At 51.9% G+C, this 17,826-nt stretch overlaps 1 protein-coding gene across 3 annotated transcripts in view; it reads left to right on the forward strand.

Annotated features, from left to right (window-relative positions):
- Positions 1-10,972: 10,972 nt before the first annotated feature.
- The window catches only part of Aldh1l1 (aldehyde dehydrogenase 1 family member L1), a 48,646-nt gene continuing 41,792 nt past the window's right edge, over positions 10,973-17,826 (forward strand). The window contains exons 1-2 of one of the 3 annotated variants that reach the window (XM_037203912.1): positions 10,973-11,006; positions 17,513-17,662. In XM_037203912.1, the coding sequence (XP_037059807.1) occupies positions 17,536-17,662 (127 nt within the window). In that variant the 5' untranslated portion in view covers positions 10,973-11,006; positions 17,513-17,535. Of the gene's footprint in view, positions 11,007-12,113; positions 12,268-17,512; positions 17,663-17,826 lie in introns of those variants that run through there. The other 2 variants (XM_028854587.2, XM_028854580.2) reach the window with 2 other exon arrangements.

Raw genomic sequence — 17,826 nt, forward strand, 5'->3', positions numbered from 1 at the left:
CGTCTGCCGTTGCCTTGTTCCTGCATTGCCTCTGTCAGGTTTGCAGGACCACGCCAAGCAGGACATGCCGGGGCGGGCTGAGGGGGAACAGGCAGGGATGAAAAGAGGTCCCCGAGCACCCGAGACCATATAGTGAGCAGGAGACTTCCTTTTCCTCCAGAACTTAAGGGGAGGAGAAGGGGAGGGGCAGGTGGGGGCCTGTGTTGGCCTCCTGTGCACATGTCCTCTCTCTCACACACAGACTCCTGGAGATATGACAGAGTGAGGTACTCACCAAGCATCCCTGCGCACCAGTGCTGTTCTAGGAGCGCGTACCCTGCTGCATGGAGTCAGAACATGTCATTAGCACGCAGTATCCTTTTCTTCTTTTTTGGGGATATGGTCTCTCTGTGAAGCCCTGGCTGGTCTGGAACTCATGATATAGACCAGGCTGGCCTTGAACTCAGAGATCCCACCTCCCCAGGGCTGGGATTAAAGCTGTTCACCACAGTGCTTGGTAATACCAGGATTCTTGCAGGCTGCAGGTTGCCAGAAGGGCGGTGCCAAGGTGGATGACAGAGGGGCAGACGCTGCATGTCAAAGCAGTCTAGAGGCCTCCCTGAGGATCCACCCCATTAATGTCCTCACCTGGACCGGATGCAGTGCATCCTAACTCCCACGTAGTCCATGCTGCCCATCACCCCCCACCCCCGTGCCCCCTTGCTGCTCTGCAGCTTTCCAGACAAATGCCTCCTCCAAGCCTACTCTCACCGTGGACTTCCATTGTGTGTGCCCTTCTCCCAGGTGTGTGTTTCCCCAAGTTTGTCTCTACCTGGGGGTGCGGCATCCTCCCCCAGGTGCGTCCATCTCCAGGTCCCCTTTCACCCCGTGACCTCTACCCAGGCACACCCTTCCTAAAGGTTCCCCCATCCGGGGGGCACTTGGCTCTGAACTTTCTTTAGGATTCTGCTCATCTCTCGCTGCCACGCTCTCCTCACCACCTGTTGAAAGCACAGCTGTCTGTCTGTCTTCTGTCTCAGGTCCACAGCTCCAGTGACAGTCGGTTCCTTATCCAGACCCGCCATAGGAGTTCCTTAAGGTGCATTTTTTAGAAAATATGTTCTTCACTCTATCTTCAGACTCAAAGCAGTGCGGCCTGCCACAGGTGCTCAGAGCTTACCCAGAGTACACGGATCTGGGTACAGCCCGGCCCTCTGCACCAAGCTTCGGGAATACAGGGGCCCACTTCTCCCACAGTGGTTGCTTGTTTCAATACCTGTCTGCCACAGCATGGTGACCACAACAACAGGAGAGGTTCTCCCAGGGGCCAGCACTCACGGGGAACTAACTTCCCACGTCAGTCTGTGAACACGGTTTCCCTGGAGGGCGACGTCACTGGGCTTGCACTCTCTGGCCAGTAACGACATTCCATATGCCCACAGCACTAGTTCCATAGGAAACCTACAGATTCCCACACAGGGAGTGAGGTCCCATAGCCACCCCTACTGGAACACCCTTAGAAACGCAACAGGAGAGTCCGGGGACTTTGATATGCAGTGGTGGTTGCTCAACATGGGCTACCCCGGTGAACCTGCCACGCTCTCTCTCTCTCTCTCCTGTCCTCAGCTGAGTCCTAGCTTCCCAAGCCAACAGGGCCTACCGGGGGTGGGTTGTCCTGCCCTTGCCTAACTGGATCCTGCCTGCCAGCCCTCAGAGCTGTGTGCAATTGGGAGCATTTCAAGTTGCTGGGACCCAGAGGGCTGTCTGGGGTCATGCATCTATCTATAGAATGAATGAGTTCATCCTACTGCAGACAGGGCATTGGTGTTATGGCGACGGAGGTAAGCTAATAAACGTCCCTTTCCGGGCCCTGCCACCGGAGGGAGAATCATGAATCAGGCAGCTCATAAATAGCCACAGGACACATGGCAACTCCCACCCTGCGTGTCTCCTTGGATGCCTTTGTTCTCCTCTGGGCTCCCTTTGCTGAGGAGGAGTTGACATCTGAAGAGCTGTCTCCCTGGCTTCTAGACACAGGCCTTCCACGGGTCCCCTCCGTTCGGAGAGGCGAGCGTGAACGACGTGACACAGGAATCCACCGGTGTCTCGGTGGCTTATTTCCCTGCTCTACTCTGTCTCGGGTCCTGATTCTCCGGGACGGTGCCCTTCCACGCAACGGACTGCCTACTGCAAGGTTCTGTGACGCCACAGTCTGCCTGTTGGAGCGAGGGGGGTAGGGAATTTGCAGAGTTGGCATCCTCAGAGGCTTCCGCCTGGAAGGGACATTCTCGGAGCGGCTGGCGAAGATGGACTAGAGAGGAGAAGGGGTTTCCAGGGAAATATGGGAAAGCATCTGGTCGCTTAGGGTGCAAATGTCTCCGCCACCACCACCACCTCACATACAATAAATATGTTAATGCCTCGTGGGACTCAAAGAAGAGGCAGATCGTGCCTGTGGAGGAGCTCTGGGGGTCAGGACAATGAAGCCCACAAAGGGCGTTTGAGTCAAACTCTGGCAAGAGTCCAAGCAGAGATGGCTGAGCAGCCCCTGGACTCTTCAATAGGGCCTCATACTGGCTACGGCTGGCATCAGCCTAGAGGCCTCTTAGCTAAGAAACAGCTTTCTGTGGGATCAGTCCCGTGACAAGCCGGCCAGTTCCTTTCTGGTCTCTATGGGAGACAGGGTGAGCAGAAGGAGCCAACTGTACCTGTAGGGTGGGTTTGCTCACCCAATCAGAGATGGTGGATGGGCCTGAACACAGACTAGCAGAGGAAAGGGTAAGTATATACTCCGAGAGGGACAGGCCAGGAAAGACACTGTGGAGAAGGGGCTGAAGGATGTGTGACACCCATGGGATGGGGTCTTCGTGAGTGACAAGTAACTGAGGGTGTAACCACAAGGCTGGTCACACCATCCTGGACAGAGCATGGCACCTGGGATTGGACTGAGATGATGACAGAGCTGGAAGAGAGAAAACAGCCTGCCCACAGCAGTGGGCCCTGCGGCTGGGGCTTCATCCCATGGAACCTTCTCAGGAGCCATTTGAAACGAGTCTACAGGTCTAGGGCCTGGAAAGTCCTACCTGTTTACCCACTCCATCCTCCACGGCCAGTGGCTGCCTTGACTGTGGAGACCCTTCGCTCTGCCAACTGACCTCTTACCGGGGCATCAGGCAAATCCCTGGGCTGAGGCAGGGACTCTGCACCTGCAGGGACTGGAAGCTCACTGCTACAGTGTCCCTAAACCAGACCATGGGGACAGCCACCGAGCAGGAAAGTTACCTACTTCCTCCAGCAAGGCTTTGCCTCCCAAAAGTTCTGCAGCCTTCCAAGACAGCGCCACCCACTGGCGACCAAATGGTTGAACACATAGCCTATGGGAGAAATTTCACATCCAAACAGCAGCATAAGGTGTATAACATAGAACAACACATTCTGAAAATAAAGCTCAAGGCCCAAGTGAAGACAGATGTGGTTGCTGGTCCAGGAGCAGGCAAACATCAATTTCAGGGAATGCGAAATGCAAACACATACCCATTGTCATTAGCTTCAAATAAGCCCTCATGTGTGTATCACCTGTGACCCCTCAGGATGGTCACAACCAGTGTGGGAGGCACAGAGGTTCTTGGGCTCACAGATAAGCACTAGAAGATCCAGGAATGTTAAACACATAGTGTTGTTCCTTCAAAGGGAGGGACGCATAACCTGTTATCAGTTCAGAAGGCTGGGAGCAGACGTGGTTAATAGCCTGGTGACCTTGGTGCTATCTGTGTGGCTGAGACCACACCAGATCCTTATTGTGAGTTTGGCAATCTATAGAACTCATCTTTATGAAAGGTGTCACATGTGGTCAATCTATAGAACCCATCTTTATGGGAGGTGTTAGATGTGTTCAATCTATAGAACCCATCTTTATGGGAGGTTTCCAAGTTTCAATGGGCTCACATCTTAAGCTTTATTGTGCACACAGGATTGAGTTAATCCTCAGAAAAATTGTGCTGTGCTTAAATATGCCTAAAATAAACTGCTCAGGGTCAGACTCTAGAAGTTTGAACCAATACCAGTTACTTAGTTGTATTGAACAAAAATACCTTCTTGCCTCCTAAGGATTGTTACTCTGCCAGTTCAGGCTCCTCCCTCCCTCCCTCCCTCCCTCCCTTCCTGTTCTGTTTTGTTTTTCTATCAATTTGACACGTTAGAGTCATCTGAGAACAGGAACCTCAGTTGAAAAATGCCCCATCAGATTGGCCTGACTGATGTGTGAACATTCAGCCCCCTGCAGACAGTGCTAGCCTTGGGCAGGTGGTCTGGGGTTATATAAGAAAATGGCCCTGCCTCAACTGAATGTACCAGGCTCTGCTGACTCCCCATGGGAGACCTTGCCTTGGAAGAGGTGGGAATTCAGGGTGGGTTGGGGGGGAAGGCTGGGGGTGGAAGGAGGGAGGGGAGGGGAATCTGTGGTTGGTATGTAAAATGAATAGAAAATCTCTTTTATATATATTTATATATACTAAAAAATAATAAATTCTCCAAAAAACATTGTGTTCCTAGGTATATGTTTATTATATCAGATGGAAAATATCTATAAATTAAAATTTTAGATTTTTAAATCAAAGCAATTTGGAAAATAGCAGTCAACTAACTTAAACTAGGTGGTCCAATTTGTTGGATCACATGTACAAGGAAAGCAAAACATGGAATCATTGTATAGACTCTGTTTACTCTTCTTCAAATAGCTGCACAAGTTTGTAAGGAAGAATGAGCTGAATGGGTGATCCTGCTTCCCAGGACTTCATGTGCCAGGTAAATGCTGTACCACAGAGCCACAGAGCAGGTGCATGTCTGGGTCTGCCTGCACCATGTCCTTTGTCCCTCATCCTGCAGTGTCCAGCCTTGTGGGTGGGGTTGGCTCCCTGCTGTCATCATCTCCTTAACTCTACCACGTGCCTGTCACTGCAGCATCATGTGAGGCTCCCCCATTGTGTCACTGGGGTTGGGCTCCCTCATGACCCTGAGGGCGTTCTCTGTGCTATATCCATCCCTAGCCCTAGACATGTACCAGGAGACTGACCTGCAAGGCCTTTTGCCTGCAGCTGAGTCCAACAGAAAATCCTGGCTAATCAGAGGAGAGAGGGAGGAAGATCTGTTAGGCAGGCCAGCTGCCATCACTGGAAGGAAGTAATTGACTGAGAAAGAGGAAGGGTTATTTCAGCTCACTGCTTTGGAAGGTTCGGTCTGGGATCACTTGGCCGCTTGTTTGGGCTTTGCCTGAGCAGCACAGCATGGAAGGAGCACAGGAGGACAAAGAACACAAATCATGGGGCAGGGAGCAGAGGGAAACATGGGTCCCAGGGCCCCAGAGTCCTCTTTGAGCCAGTGTCTCTAGACTTCCCACTGGAGTCCACCTCACAACGGTTCCACCACCTCCTGATGCTGCCACTCTGAAGATGAAGCCTTGAACACACCCTCTTGATCACATGGCTCCAAGCTCCTGCCTCCCCTTGGGGTCTGGAGACCGCAGCTCTGTCCCTGGCTCTGGCATGGGCTGCCATCCTGGGCTCCTGTGCTGGTGCTACCTCTTGTCTCTACTTGCCAGGTTCCTGCCTCTACCCCTGTATGATTTCGTCACTGTTTCTGCTCTAGGGGTGGAGGTACAAGGTCAAATGGATCCTTTATGCTTTTTCTTTTTAAATGCCAAGTGGTTGGTTTGCTTAAGGAAATTAAAGTGATGGTTGGTGGAAATCGTCTTTTCAATTTTTGTTTTGTCTTATGAGACAGCATTGCATGTAGCTCAGGCTACCCCTGAACTCTCTAGGAAACCAAGGATGACCTTGAAACTCTAATCCTCCTGCCTCCACCACATTAGCATCTCCGAGCCTCCTGTTGTGCCACATTCAATGAGTTCACTGTTAGGTAGTGGTCCTTGTCACCCATCATCCCAGCCACCCATCACCCCTTCATTCACCCTCCATCACCCCCCGCCCCCCATCATCCTGCTCTGCCCATCACCAGGGTTTTTCAGTTTTCCAAGTTGAAACCATCCACTCTAAACCCAAGACTCCCCAGTCCCAGCTCCGCCACATTCTCTTCCTCTGAGTGCTCAAGGGACCTCACCTATGTGAAATCGTTAGGTCTCCGTCCCCCCCTCCTCTTTTTTATTTTGTTTTGTTTTTCGAGACAGGGTTTCCCTGTGTAGTTTTGGTGCTTGTCCTGGATCTTGCTCTGTAGACCAGGCTGACCTTGAACTCACAGAGATCCGCCTGGCTCTAAAGGTGTGCACCACCACTGTCCGGCTCGGCAGTTAGGTCCCTTTGATTCTGGCTTATTCCAGTTTATTTTGGTTACTATGACTTAACCTCATTCAGTATAACAAACTCAAGACTCATCCATGCCATCGTTGGACTGCTTTTCCCTCCTTTTTAAAGGAGGAAATATAGCCTTTGAATTTTTTCTTTCTTTCTTTCTTTTTTTTTGTAAAAAGAAAAGGCAATGGAGAACCTGATGTTAGTTACCGAGATGCTTTGCGAATTGTCTTACAAAATCCTAAGTGTTACCACTAGGACACAGGGACCAGTGACACTGTTGCTGGTGACCCCTGACCTTTCCAACTCCTCCACTGCTGCCTGGTGAGCTAGATTTCAAACCTCCCAGCTGACCCATCCCCCCCTCCATGCACCCTGAACCCTTCTTTCCGTTCCCCTGGTGGGGGGTGTCCTCATTTCTTCTTGATTCGGTTCACTGTAGCCCTGCCAAACCTGTGAGCCAGACCCCTCTCTCAGCGGCTCTCCTCTCTCCTTTAACCCCTGCTGTATCCCCCCTCCCATCTTCCCTCTGGGTAGGGGAGGCAGTACCTACCTCTCGACGACAGCCCTCAGGGTCATCTGCTGGCCTCCTGCTCTCTCGGGCACTGTGATGTCCAGAACAACACGGAGATTTGACCCGGCGTGGATCACAGGCTCCGCCCAAGGCTGCATGGTGTGAGAAGGGCCTTGAACTTCCTGAACACGCCTCATCTCTTTAGAAAGAGAGATGTTGTGTTTTCGGGTGGTCACATGGCTGTGGTTCAAGGCAGAGCTACAGTGAGGCCTGAGGCTGACACCCCCTTTACCTTCTGTGTCTAAGCACAGGTTGGGCTCTTCCAGGGAGAAATGCAGTGGACCACTATAACCTCCGGAGAAAAGTTCCAAGGAGTAGGGTGTCAGATATTGTAACTAAAGTACTCATGTGTCCCAGCCTGCCGGTGGTCAGGACAAATCTCTCTCACCCACCAGTCCTGCAGCCACTCAGACCCAAGTAAACACACAGAGGTTTATATTATTTACGAACTGTATGGCCATTAGCTCAAGCTTATTACTGACTAGCTCTTATACTTAAATTAACCCATAATTCTTATATATGTTTAGCCACGTGGCTTGGTACCTTTTCCCAGTTCTGCCTTGACATCTTGCTTCCTCTGTGTCTGGCTGGTGACTCCTGACTCAGCCTTCCTGATCCCAGAATTCTCCTTTCTGCTTATCCTGCCTATACTATACGTCCTGCCTGGCTACTGGTCAATCAGCACTTTATTTATTAACCAATCAGAGCAACACATTCACAGCATACAGAGTGATATCCACAGCAAGGTGTGGCTCACAAGGTGGGATGTCGGTGTCCGAATAGGAGGTCCCAAGAGAGGAGAACTCTGCCCTCAAAAAGCAAGTTTGTAGCTAGGCTTGGTGACACATACCTGTGATTCCACTCTCAGGAAGCTGAGCTAAGGGATCAGTCTTCCAGATCCAGGCTAGCCTGGCTGTACATGGTCTCCACAAAACCAAACAAAGTTTGGGTCACTTACCCTGCTCACCTTGACTTCCCAAGGCCATAGTCCTGGCTAGGTTAATGTTTCCTCGTATTCAGTGAGTTCCAGAACCAGCTGAATCACGGTTATACAACAAAACGAAAAGCCAGTCTGCCCATGTACTCACCTGCGCCCATGCCTCTGAGCCGGACAGCCCCTCCTAACTACCTCAGGATTAAGCTGTAGCCCTTCATCCCACCATCTCCTCATGCCCCCCCCCCCAATCCCCTTCATTCCCTCCATCCCCTTACCTGCAGCCTAGAAACAGGTCAGTACATACCATTCTTCCTGGGGACCTAGTCACGGGGTCCTGCAGAGAGCTCCAGCCCACCCACACCCCCATGATGCCGCTAACGGAGATGGTGGGTTTAAGAGAAAACAGTGTCTCCCCTGCTCCCCTAAAAAGACAGAAAGCAGTGTGGGAGCTGTGACATTGGAATGTGGTTTATGCTAAGACACAGGCACCACCCCCAAAATAACTGCAGGGCACTGCTGGCATGGTGAACTGGGGTGGGGGTCATTCAGTGAGTACCATACAGGGACATGGGTGGCTCTGCCACTCTCTGACCTCAAGTCTGCTTCTCTGTCTGCCTGCGAAGGCCTGGATCCAGAATCCACACAATGTGCCTTCCACCACTTTTCATTTGTTAGAGACAAGTCAGTACACCCAGCCCACACTCAGGGGAAGAAATGAGATGCCACGGGCCCTAAAGACCTCACAGGTCTCAGGGCTTTTTAAACTGCCATCGCCTGTGTACCAGCCCCAGTCATTTTCATTCCCCCGTGGGCAGAATCAGCTCACCCAGCTGGGCACTGTGAGGTGAACCACCATCCCAGCTGGGAGGCAGAGGCAGGAAGGTCCCCAGTTCAAGGCCAGCCTGGGAAACCTTAACTCAGACATTCACCCCTCCTCACTTCCCCGAAAACCCACTCAGCTGGCAGGAAGTGTTGCAGATGCAAACCCGGAGTACTTTCCACAGAGGAAGACAGAGAGAGGAGCTCAAAGGGCAGGGTGCAGAGCAAGAGCCGAGTCCACCTCATATCCCAAGCCTCATCTACTCGAGGCTCAGATACACCCAGCATCTTGGGGCAGTCCTCAAGCGTGGCTCAGGTTTTCTAGCCGTGGGGACAGGCCTAGGACAAGCACTCTGCACCTCCTGTTCCAAGTGAATGGAGAAGGAGAAAGTGAGTCCTGTGCCCTCTGTCATCCTTCATGGCAAGCGGCCCAGGTTTGTGTCTCTGAAGATTCCTGCCAGTTGAATTTGGGGAGCCAACAGTGTCTTCCTTCGGTGCTCTTTCTAACTCTGTGCATCCTCGCTGGCCCTTCTCTCCAATACGAGTCTTCTGAAAACTTTGTGTGTCTTTTATGAACCTCATCGGCGCAGCTGATCTCCATTGTCAACTTTATGGGATTTCAGATCTCCATGGAAACAATCCTCTGGGCATGTCTGTGAAGGAGTTTCTAGATTCAAGTTAACTGAAGACCCACCTTAAGTGTGTGTGGGTGGCACCACCCCAGGGGGTGAAGTTCAATATCGAATAAAAAGGAGAGCACGAGCTGAGCCCAGATCCCCCTCTCTCTACCTCCTGGCTGCAGATGCAATGTGACCTGCTGCTCCGTGTTTCTGCCACATGTCGTCACTGTCACAGTGGACCAGGCCCTCAAACCAGGCACCTTAGTAGGCCCTTCTTATGTGGCTTTTATTGGGCATTTATGTAAATGAAAAAAGTAACATAGAGGTCCCACCATTGCTGCAGGGAACTCTGCTTATGCCCCCCACTTCCATTCAGTGCCTCTAGGAGGATGATCCCCTCAGATTTCCTGACACTTCATTGGAACAGTCAATTTCCAGGCTGCTTTTCAGGGATTCCATCACCTGCCATTCTGCTGACCCCATTCCAGCTTCAGAGTGCAGAGCTCACTAAAGCCCTGGCATTTAGTCATGTAACCTGCAAGTTTTACAAAGCCCCTTCTATATGCAAGCAAGCCACTTAGTGTTGGGGAATTTTCAGGAGGCCAGGATCACCTCGGACTCCTGTGGGTGCCATAAGATGGATAATGTGGCAATTGGAGGATCCGAAAGGAAAATTAGAGACCCACACCCACCCCAGGCACTGCAGCTGGGGGCAGCTTCCTGAAGAAGGTAGGTTAACGGAGGCATCCTAACTCATGGGGAAAGTAAACAGCATGCAGAAGACATGCATGGGTCCAGAAGGTCGGTTTATATGAGGGACAGTAGGAGCCTGGAGAACAAGGCCACAGGACTCAACCAGGAACCACCATAATCCTGCCTGTCCATGCTGGTACAAGGACAAAATATATGCAATAAATCACTCAGCAAACGTTTGCTAAGCAACTACTATGTTCCTGCCCTCAGAGAGCTTCCAGTCTGGTGGGCATAGTTAGTCCTTTGCAGGCGGTAACTGAGAGTGGCGGGCATGGAGGAGCTGAGGGGGCGCCTTAGTTTGTGTGGAGGGGTACAGCATGTTTGGGCTCAGCACCCAGAGCCCGATAGTGGCTGACTGATAAGAGACAGAAGTGCCTGCTATTACAGTCCAAGGGTCTGCTCAAGGCAGAGCCTGTGCAAAGGCTGCGCTCAGAGTGAGCTAGCTGTACTGAAGGGGCAGGGGCGTGAGTGGTAGGGCATGCAGGGAAGGGAGCCTTCCGGGCAGGCAGGGGTGGGCATGCAGGGAAGGGAGCCTTCCAGGCAGGCAGGGGTGGGCATGCAGGGAAGGGAGCCTGCAGGGCAGGCAGGGGAGGGCATGCAGGGAAGGGAGCCTGCAGGGCAGGCAGGGGTGGGCATGCAGGGAAGGGAGCCTTCAGGGCACAGCTTTGGCCAGGAAGTGGTGGGCATGTTACAGGACTCTGTTGTAGAATATTATTTTAAGATCTGTTACTTTTGTTTACGTTGCATTTGTTTAACTCTGTGAAGCTAAATTTCCTTGCCTGTCTAAAACACCTGATGGTCTAAAAGAGCTGAACGGCCAATAGCAAGGCAGGAGAAAGGATAGGCGGGTCTGGCAGACAGAGAGAATAAATACAGGGAGAACTCTGGGAGGAAAAGAAGAGCAAGAGAACAAGGAGAGGAGGACAGTAGGGACCAGCCACCCAGCCACCCAGCCACCCAGCCACCCAACCACACAGACAGCCACGGAGTAAGAGTGAAAGATTTACAGAAGTAAGAGAAAGGTAAAAGCCCAGAGACGAAAGGTAGATGGGATAATTCAAGAAAAGCTGGCTAGCAACAAGCCAAGCTAAGGCCGGGCATTCGTAAGAATAAGCCTCCATGTGTGATTTATTTTGGGAGCTGGGTGGTGGGCCCCCAAAAGAAAAAAGAGTAAAAAAGCAAAGAGTAAAAAGCAACCAACAACACTCTGTATTTCTCCTGACTTACCTCAACTGGGAGGACAATGACCTTGCTCAGGGAGGGGTCTGTGGCACCTAGACAAGGTGGAAGGGCCAGCAGAGAACTTCTGAGAAGAAACCCCGAGGCTGTGAAGAGATGGGAAGGGCACGGGATTCAGAACCTCAGGCCCACCAGGATGCAGCCCCGAGTCCACAGCTGATGGATGACCTTGCTTGTCTCAGTCCACAGCGCAGGGGTGACCCTTGCTTATCACTCTTGGGTGAGGGAAATGACCTAAAGCCCTTTTAACATGCTAGGGGGTTATAGATGCCCCGTGTCACCGTGAACAGAGGGACCAAGCCACGCAGCCAGCGCTAGCCCTTCGACTCCCCACCCAGCTGGACTTTCCATGGGTCCCTGCTCCAGCAGATTAGGCCTGAGATGTGCAAGACTACATGCGGTGGGTCCCGCCTCCTTGCCTCTTCCTGCAGGGCAGTCCGTGCTATCTCCAGTCCCGGGACAGAGGCTCGCTGAGGTCCCATCGTGCGGTCTGGTCTGCCTGACTCTGGACAGTGGGTGACCAGTTGGGCTCCGGAGACGCTGGGCATGGAACCCAAGCCTGAATTGGGGGTGGGGAGTTCTCCAACCCAGCTAGGGTACTCAACCCTTTGAGGACGAGCCGGTGGCTGCATGGTGCTTTGTAGGCATTGGCGGCCCATTTTGTAGAAGGGGAAGCTGGAGCCCTTTGGGTAGCGGGGCACCTGCGAAAGGACCGCCTGGGGGTGTCCATTTCCCAAAGCCCTCTCCCCACTCTCCGGACTGGGGAAGGATCCTCTGATTGGTCATATCTGGAGGCCTGGCCTGAGGGCGTCCTGTGATTGGAGAGGTCCGGGATGGGCGGGTCCCCGGTGTCTGCCCCTCCTCTGTGAGTGGAGGAGGCGCGCTGACCCCAACCCGCTCCACCGTAGACCCGAGCTTGAGCACGGGTCTGGAGCTCGCTGCTGCCCGGTGCCGACTCTCGCAGCTAGCAGGTACTGCTGGGTTTCAAGCCCAGGGCTCTGGGCCCGTGACCCTGTCCTCCCTACTCCCCCTCTTTGACCTTGGGTAAGTTTCTTTTTGCTTTTTTTGTTCTGAACACTGCACCCAGAGCCTCTCCGCTGCAGTCAGGCGCTGAACCCTGGAACCATAGCTCTTGCCCTGGGAAGTTTCTTTTTCTTTCCTTTTCTTTTGGAGGGAGGTTTTCCCTGATTAGCCCTGGCTGTCCTGGAACTAGCTCTTTAGACCAGGCTGGCCTCGAACTCAGAGATTTGTCTGCTTCTGCCTCCGGAGAGCTAGAATTAAAGGAGTGCATTACCAAGCCCTGCTCATGCCCTGGGAAGTTTCTGAAGCGCTGCTAAATCTTGGCTTCTAGTCTGTAAAACGGGGGAGGAAGAGACAGGTCTGGATTAGACGGGACACAACAGTGTACAACTCCTGAGGTTGCTGGAGAATTCTGGTCCTAGGCAGCTGGTGGTGAGTGTTGGGACTGTCTTCTGTCTAGATAAGTTCTCCATGCCCAGGAGACAGCACAGTCATACTTTCCCTGGCCCTTGAGACCCAGGGAAGGTGACAGCTGAAGTCTGCAGGCTTGAGAGCCAGGTTGCTCTACCTTTACCCTGTAGCCACACCCAGGATCACGGAAGTGTCTGATTGATCTTGGCCCATCCCCTGCTGGGAGCCGTGGCAAAGACGCTGTCATATGAGAAGGTCTGCGTTGGGCAGAAGTGGGTGAACCATGACCATGCTCCCAGGCTGGATTGCAGTAAGCTATAGAATGAAGGGCCTCTGCTGCCATTCTGCTCTCCTGACCCAGGGGCTGGAAGTGGGGACCCGCAGAGCAGGAACCCTCTGAGTCCCTGAAGGTCTGAGGCCACAGCAGCCCCTGTGCCCCAACACAAGACAGGGCTGGGAGGCGGCAGTCCATATCCTTGGGGACCTCCAGCCCCTCCCATGTTGTCTCTGTAGCCAAAGGCAAACTTTAAGTGAGGGTCCTCACTTCACTTCCTTCCTCCATCTACCTCCTTGTCCCTGAACTGTGATAATGGTCAGTCTGCAGTGATCCCGACTGCCCCTCTGCAGCCTAAAGTGGAGTTTGGTTTTGTTGACTTGTATTTTACTCCTTTGATATTTCCGTAAATAATGGCTGTTCAGCAGGGTTGGAGGAGGCAGGTATGGTAGCACAGATCTGAAATCTCCGTGCTCAAGAGGCTGAGGTGGGAGGAGGAGAGATTCCAGGGCAGCCTGTGCTACGCACTGAAACTCCCTTGAAAGAAAACAACACACACACAGAGGCAAGCACACACACACACACACACACACACCCCACATCATACCACAGACACACCACAGCACACACATGTGCACACACACACACACACACACACACACACCCCACATCATACCACACACACTGCTTTGGGAAAGTGCAGTGAGCTCCAGTTATCTGCTGGAGCATCTTGGCTTACATGTTCCCAGCTAGCAACAGTTTGCCAATGGCAGTTTCCTAATGGCATGGCCTACGCATTGCAAGACACTGCAGTGTAAAACCCACCCGCTGTCCTCTGGTCCTCCCATGGTTTATAAGAGAGACACCAAGTCAGGGCGGAGCCACCTTTCATGTTCCCTGCAGAGAAGTTTCGCTTGCTGCTGTCTTCCCAGAACTTCACCAGTGATGGGTATCCATGTTATCTTCGGTACCTGTCAGTTTTACAGAAGGAATGTGGACTGTGTTTGCCTCTGCGTTTAGAGAAATGTTCCAATTTCATTAGCTGTGATTGTAACATGTTTTTGTCTGTTGGCTGTAAGTTTTTCCTTTTAGTAAAGTGTGCTTTATATGTGAAAAGTTATCATGTTTAGTTTGCATTCCACTGTTGGAGCCAGGCCTGTAAAGCCCACTGTTCACCAATATTTTCTAACATTCTCCCCCTTCTCTCCCCCTCTTCTTCCCACGTGTCCTCCTCCTTCCCTTCTTCTTCTTTCTTCTCCATTTTTGAGGCAGGCTCTCATGTAGCCCAGGCTGGCCTCAAACCCTCTATGTAGCTGAGGATGGCCTTGAACTCTCATCTTCCTGCTTCCAGCTTTAGAGAGCTGTGCTTACCTCCTGCACCAGCACACTTGGACTCTGTGGAGCAGGTGACGGAAACCAGTGCTTCAAGCATGCTAGACAGGCGTTGGATCAACTGAGCTACCTCCTTACCCTTATTATGTTTTCTTCCTGTACCCTGTGTAAAAATGTTTATTTTGAACCCAGTTGGACTTTTTGGAGCAAAATGTAGGCTGGAGAGCTATATTTGTTTCTTTCAATTAATAATCAACTTTCGGAGTTTGTTTTGGGTTTGTGGAAAAACTGAGGGCAGAGCCAGGTTCCCATATGTTCATTCTGCCCATGCTTCCTTTGTTAAACATTTACCACAGTGTGTGAGCTGATGCCAGTGTGGTGTGATGGCCTCAGATCCATGTTCTGTGTGGGGCTCTCTCACTCTGTGTGTGTGTGTGTGTGTGTGTGTGTGTGTGTGTGTGTGTGTGTGTGTGTGAGCTTCATGTGTGGGCAGTGTGTAAGACAAGTCTCCCCTCTTGTAGTCTTAGATGCCATGGGGGAGGGGTCTCTCCTCAGCCCTGGCGACTGCTCATCCTTCACTGTCTCTGATGCTCTGGGTTGACTTTTCCCGGTGCTGAGCACTTGTGATCATCATGGATGGCAGCTTTGCAGAGTCTTTCACTCAGAGGTTTGCGTTTAGGTTTCCTGGGTATCTTTTCACAGCTTCCTGGCACATGTCCTCTCAATTCTGGCTTATGTTCCATTATCTGAACCCCATCACCACAGGGCTTTTTTTCCCATTCACTCACTAATGGGTGTCATAGTTGCTTCCAGGTTTGAACAGTTCTAAGCAATACTGCTGTCAACATTTGCATGTGAGCATTGCTTTTCTGTCCTCTTAAAGAAATATCTATGAGAGTGTGTCCTAGTTAGGGTTACTATTGCTGGGATGAAACGCCATCATCAATAGCAACTTGGGGAAGAACGGGTTTATTTGACTTAGGCTTCTTCGTCACTGTTCATCATTGAAGGAAGTCAGGAACTCAGAGCGGCAACCTTGGAGGCAGGAACTGATGCAGAGGCCATAGAAGGAGTGCTGCTTACTGGCTTGCTCTTCATGGCTTGCTCAGCCTGCTTTCTTATAGAACCCAGGACCACCTGCCCAGGGGTGGCCCCACCCACGATGGGCTGGGCCTTCTCCCATCAATCACTAATTGAGAAAATCAGTCTTGCCTACAGCCGGATGGTATGGAGGCATTTTCTCAATTGAGGCTCCCTCTTCCTTAATACTCTAGCTTGTGTCGAGTTGACATAAAACTAGCCAGCACAGAGTGGCTTCTGGAACTGGCAGTTAAAATGAACTTTGCATTAGAACAAGAATGCTGGAGACTGGCAAGGTGGCTCACTGGTTAGGAGAACTTGCTGCTTTTGCAGAGAACCTGAGTTCTGTTTCTAGCACCCAAGCCAGGCAGCTCACAACCTCTTGCAGCTATAGCCCCAGGAGACTCTGATGCCACCTTCTGGCCTCAATGGGCACTGCAGTTTGATGATTGGGAGCTTTAGCACACATTTTATTTATTTATTAAGAAATTTTTTTATTCATTTTACATACCAACCACAGATCCCCCTCTCTTCCCTCCTCCCACTCCCCCAGTCCCCCTCCCCCCAACCCATTCCCCCATTCTCTCCTCCAACAAGGTAAGGCCTCCCATGGGAAGTCAGGAGAGCCTGGTACATTCAGTTGAGGCAGGTCCAAGCCCATCCCCCTGCATCAAGGTGTGCAAGGTGTCCCACCATAGGTAGTGGGCTCAAAAAGCCAGCTCACGCATCAGGGATGGATCCGGATCCTCCTGCCAGGGGGGCCTGTAAGCAGATCAAGCTGCACAACTGTCTCGCTTATGCAGAGAGCCTAGTCCAGTCCCATGCAGCCTCCACAGCTGTTGATCTAAAGTTCATGAGTTCCCACTAGTTTGGTTTGGTTGTCTCTGTAGGTTTCCCCATCCTGATCTTGATGCCCCTTGCTCATAGAATCCCTCTTCTCTCTCCTCGACTGGACTCCTGGCTTAGCTCACATTTTAATTGTTTTCCCTCCTGAGTCAGGAGGGTCAGTTGTTCACTCTCAGGTCTCCCTGTTTATGGATTCTCATTTTATTTTCTCGATGGAGTTCTTTGAAAGTAGAAATATTAAACTGTTTGAAGTAGGGCTTAATTTTTCTTTCCATGAGCCCTCCTGGGCTGTGCTTTGAAAGTTATTGATGAACCCGAGGCTGTCCACGTTCCTCTTTTTATCTTTCAGAGGTTTATAACCTCAGGTCTGTGATCCATTTGGACTTGATTTTTATGAAGGTTGTGCAACCTGTGAGCCAGCCTGGCCTCTGATGACATGTCCACACACTGACCTCTGAAGGTTCACGCCCACAGGCCAGGGAGGGGAAGGGAAACAGGCATGGCTTTGGGTCTGAAAAACACACATGTGAGGCTGGCCAAGACAGAGAGGCGCCGCTGCTCCAAGCTGTCGGAATTCTGGGTGTTTAGTGAACAGCAGCATCTCTGGGTCACAGCAGCGTGCTGTGCGTGTGGAATTCATAAGGCTACCTCACCCCTGTGGTTTCTGCACTGAGTGTGTGACATCCGCACGGCAGACTTTCCCTACACCGTGCAGATGTGGTAAATGGACAGTTTACGGAAAGATACCAGCAAGTACCTCAGGTTTTGCAGACATGAGTGGCAGGAAGGTGCTGAACTTAGTAGCCATTGACCCTGAGTTCTGCTTCATTCCATCCGGCCCTCTCCTCAGCCCTTCCCGTTGGTAGCCCCTCCCAACCCAGTCACCCTGTGCTGTGGAGGCTGATGTTAAGCAAGGCTCTTTTTTGCCCCTCTTGTGGCTTCTGGGTCTCTGCAATAAGCCTGGTGCAGCCTCAAGAGAAGTATGGTGGCTTTCTCATGAACTGTGAGGGGACAGAGGCTAATGTGGCTGGACCAAGGTCCCAGAACTGGTCATTTCCAAACCTGGTCACCAGGTTTGTGACAGTTTCCCGGGATTAATGAAGGGACCTCTAAAGCTACAGTCATCAGAGTCTCCACATTCACAGATGTCAGGGTTACCTGTGTCCATGTCCCCCGGCCCCTTGCACAGTGGCAATCTTCCTGAAGCCGCCTGCTGGTCATGGAGCCCCCATGGTGACCAAGGCAGGGGACATACCTGCTGGAACCTGGATGGTTTCCCCTGACTTCAGAGAGCCCTTTCTGACTCTTCGGCTGCCCCTTCTACAGGTGCCGTTCACCCCTCTGTCGCCATGAAGATCGCGGTAATCGGACAGAGCCTGTTTGGCCAGGAGGTTTACTGCCAGCTAAGGAAGGAGGGCCATGAGGTGGTGGGTGTGTTCACTATCCCAGACAAGGATGGGAAAGCAGATCCCCTGGGTGAGTAACAGCTCGGGGGGGCAAGGAGGAGGGCGGAGGGAACACCACCTGCTGGGCAGGGGCCCCCATAGTGGGCAGATGGTAAAGTGTGGGGTCTCACGGTGCAGCCCTTGCTAGAGAGTACCTACACACTTTCCACTCTGATGCCAGGTGGCTGCTGGACT

The sequence above is a fragment of the Peromyscus leucopus genome, chromosome 3, assembly GCF_004664715.2.
Source record: "Peromyscus leucopus breed LL Stock chromosome 3, UCI_PerLeu_2.1, whole genome shotgun sequence".
Lineage (NCBI taxonomy): Eukaryota > Metazoa > Chordata > Mammalia > Rodentia > Cricetidae > Peromyscus > Peromyscus leucopus.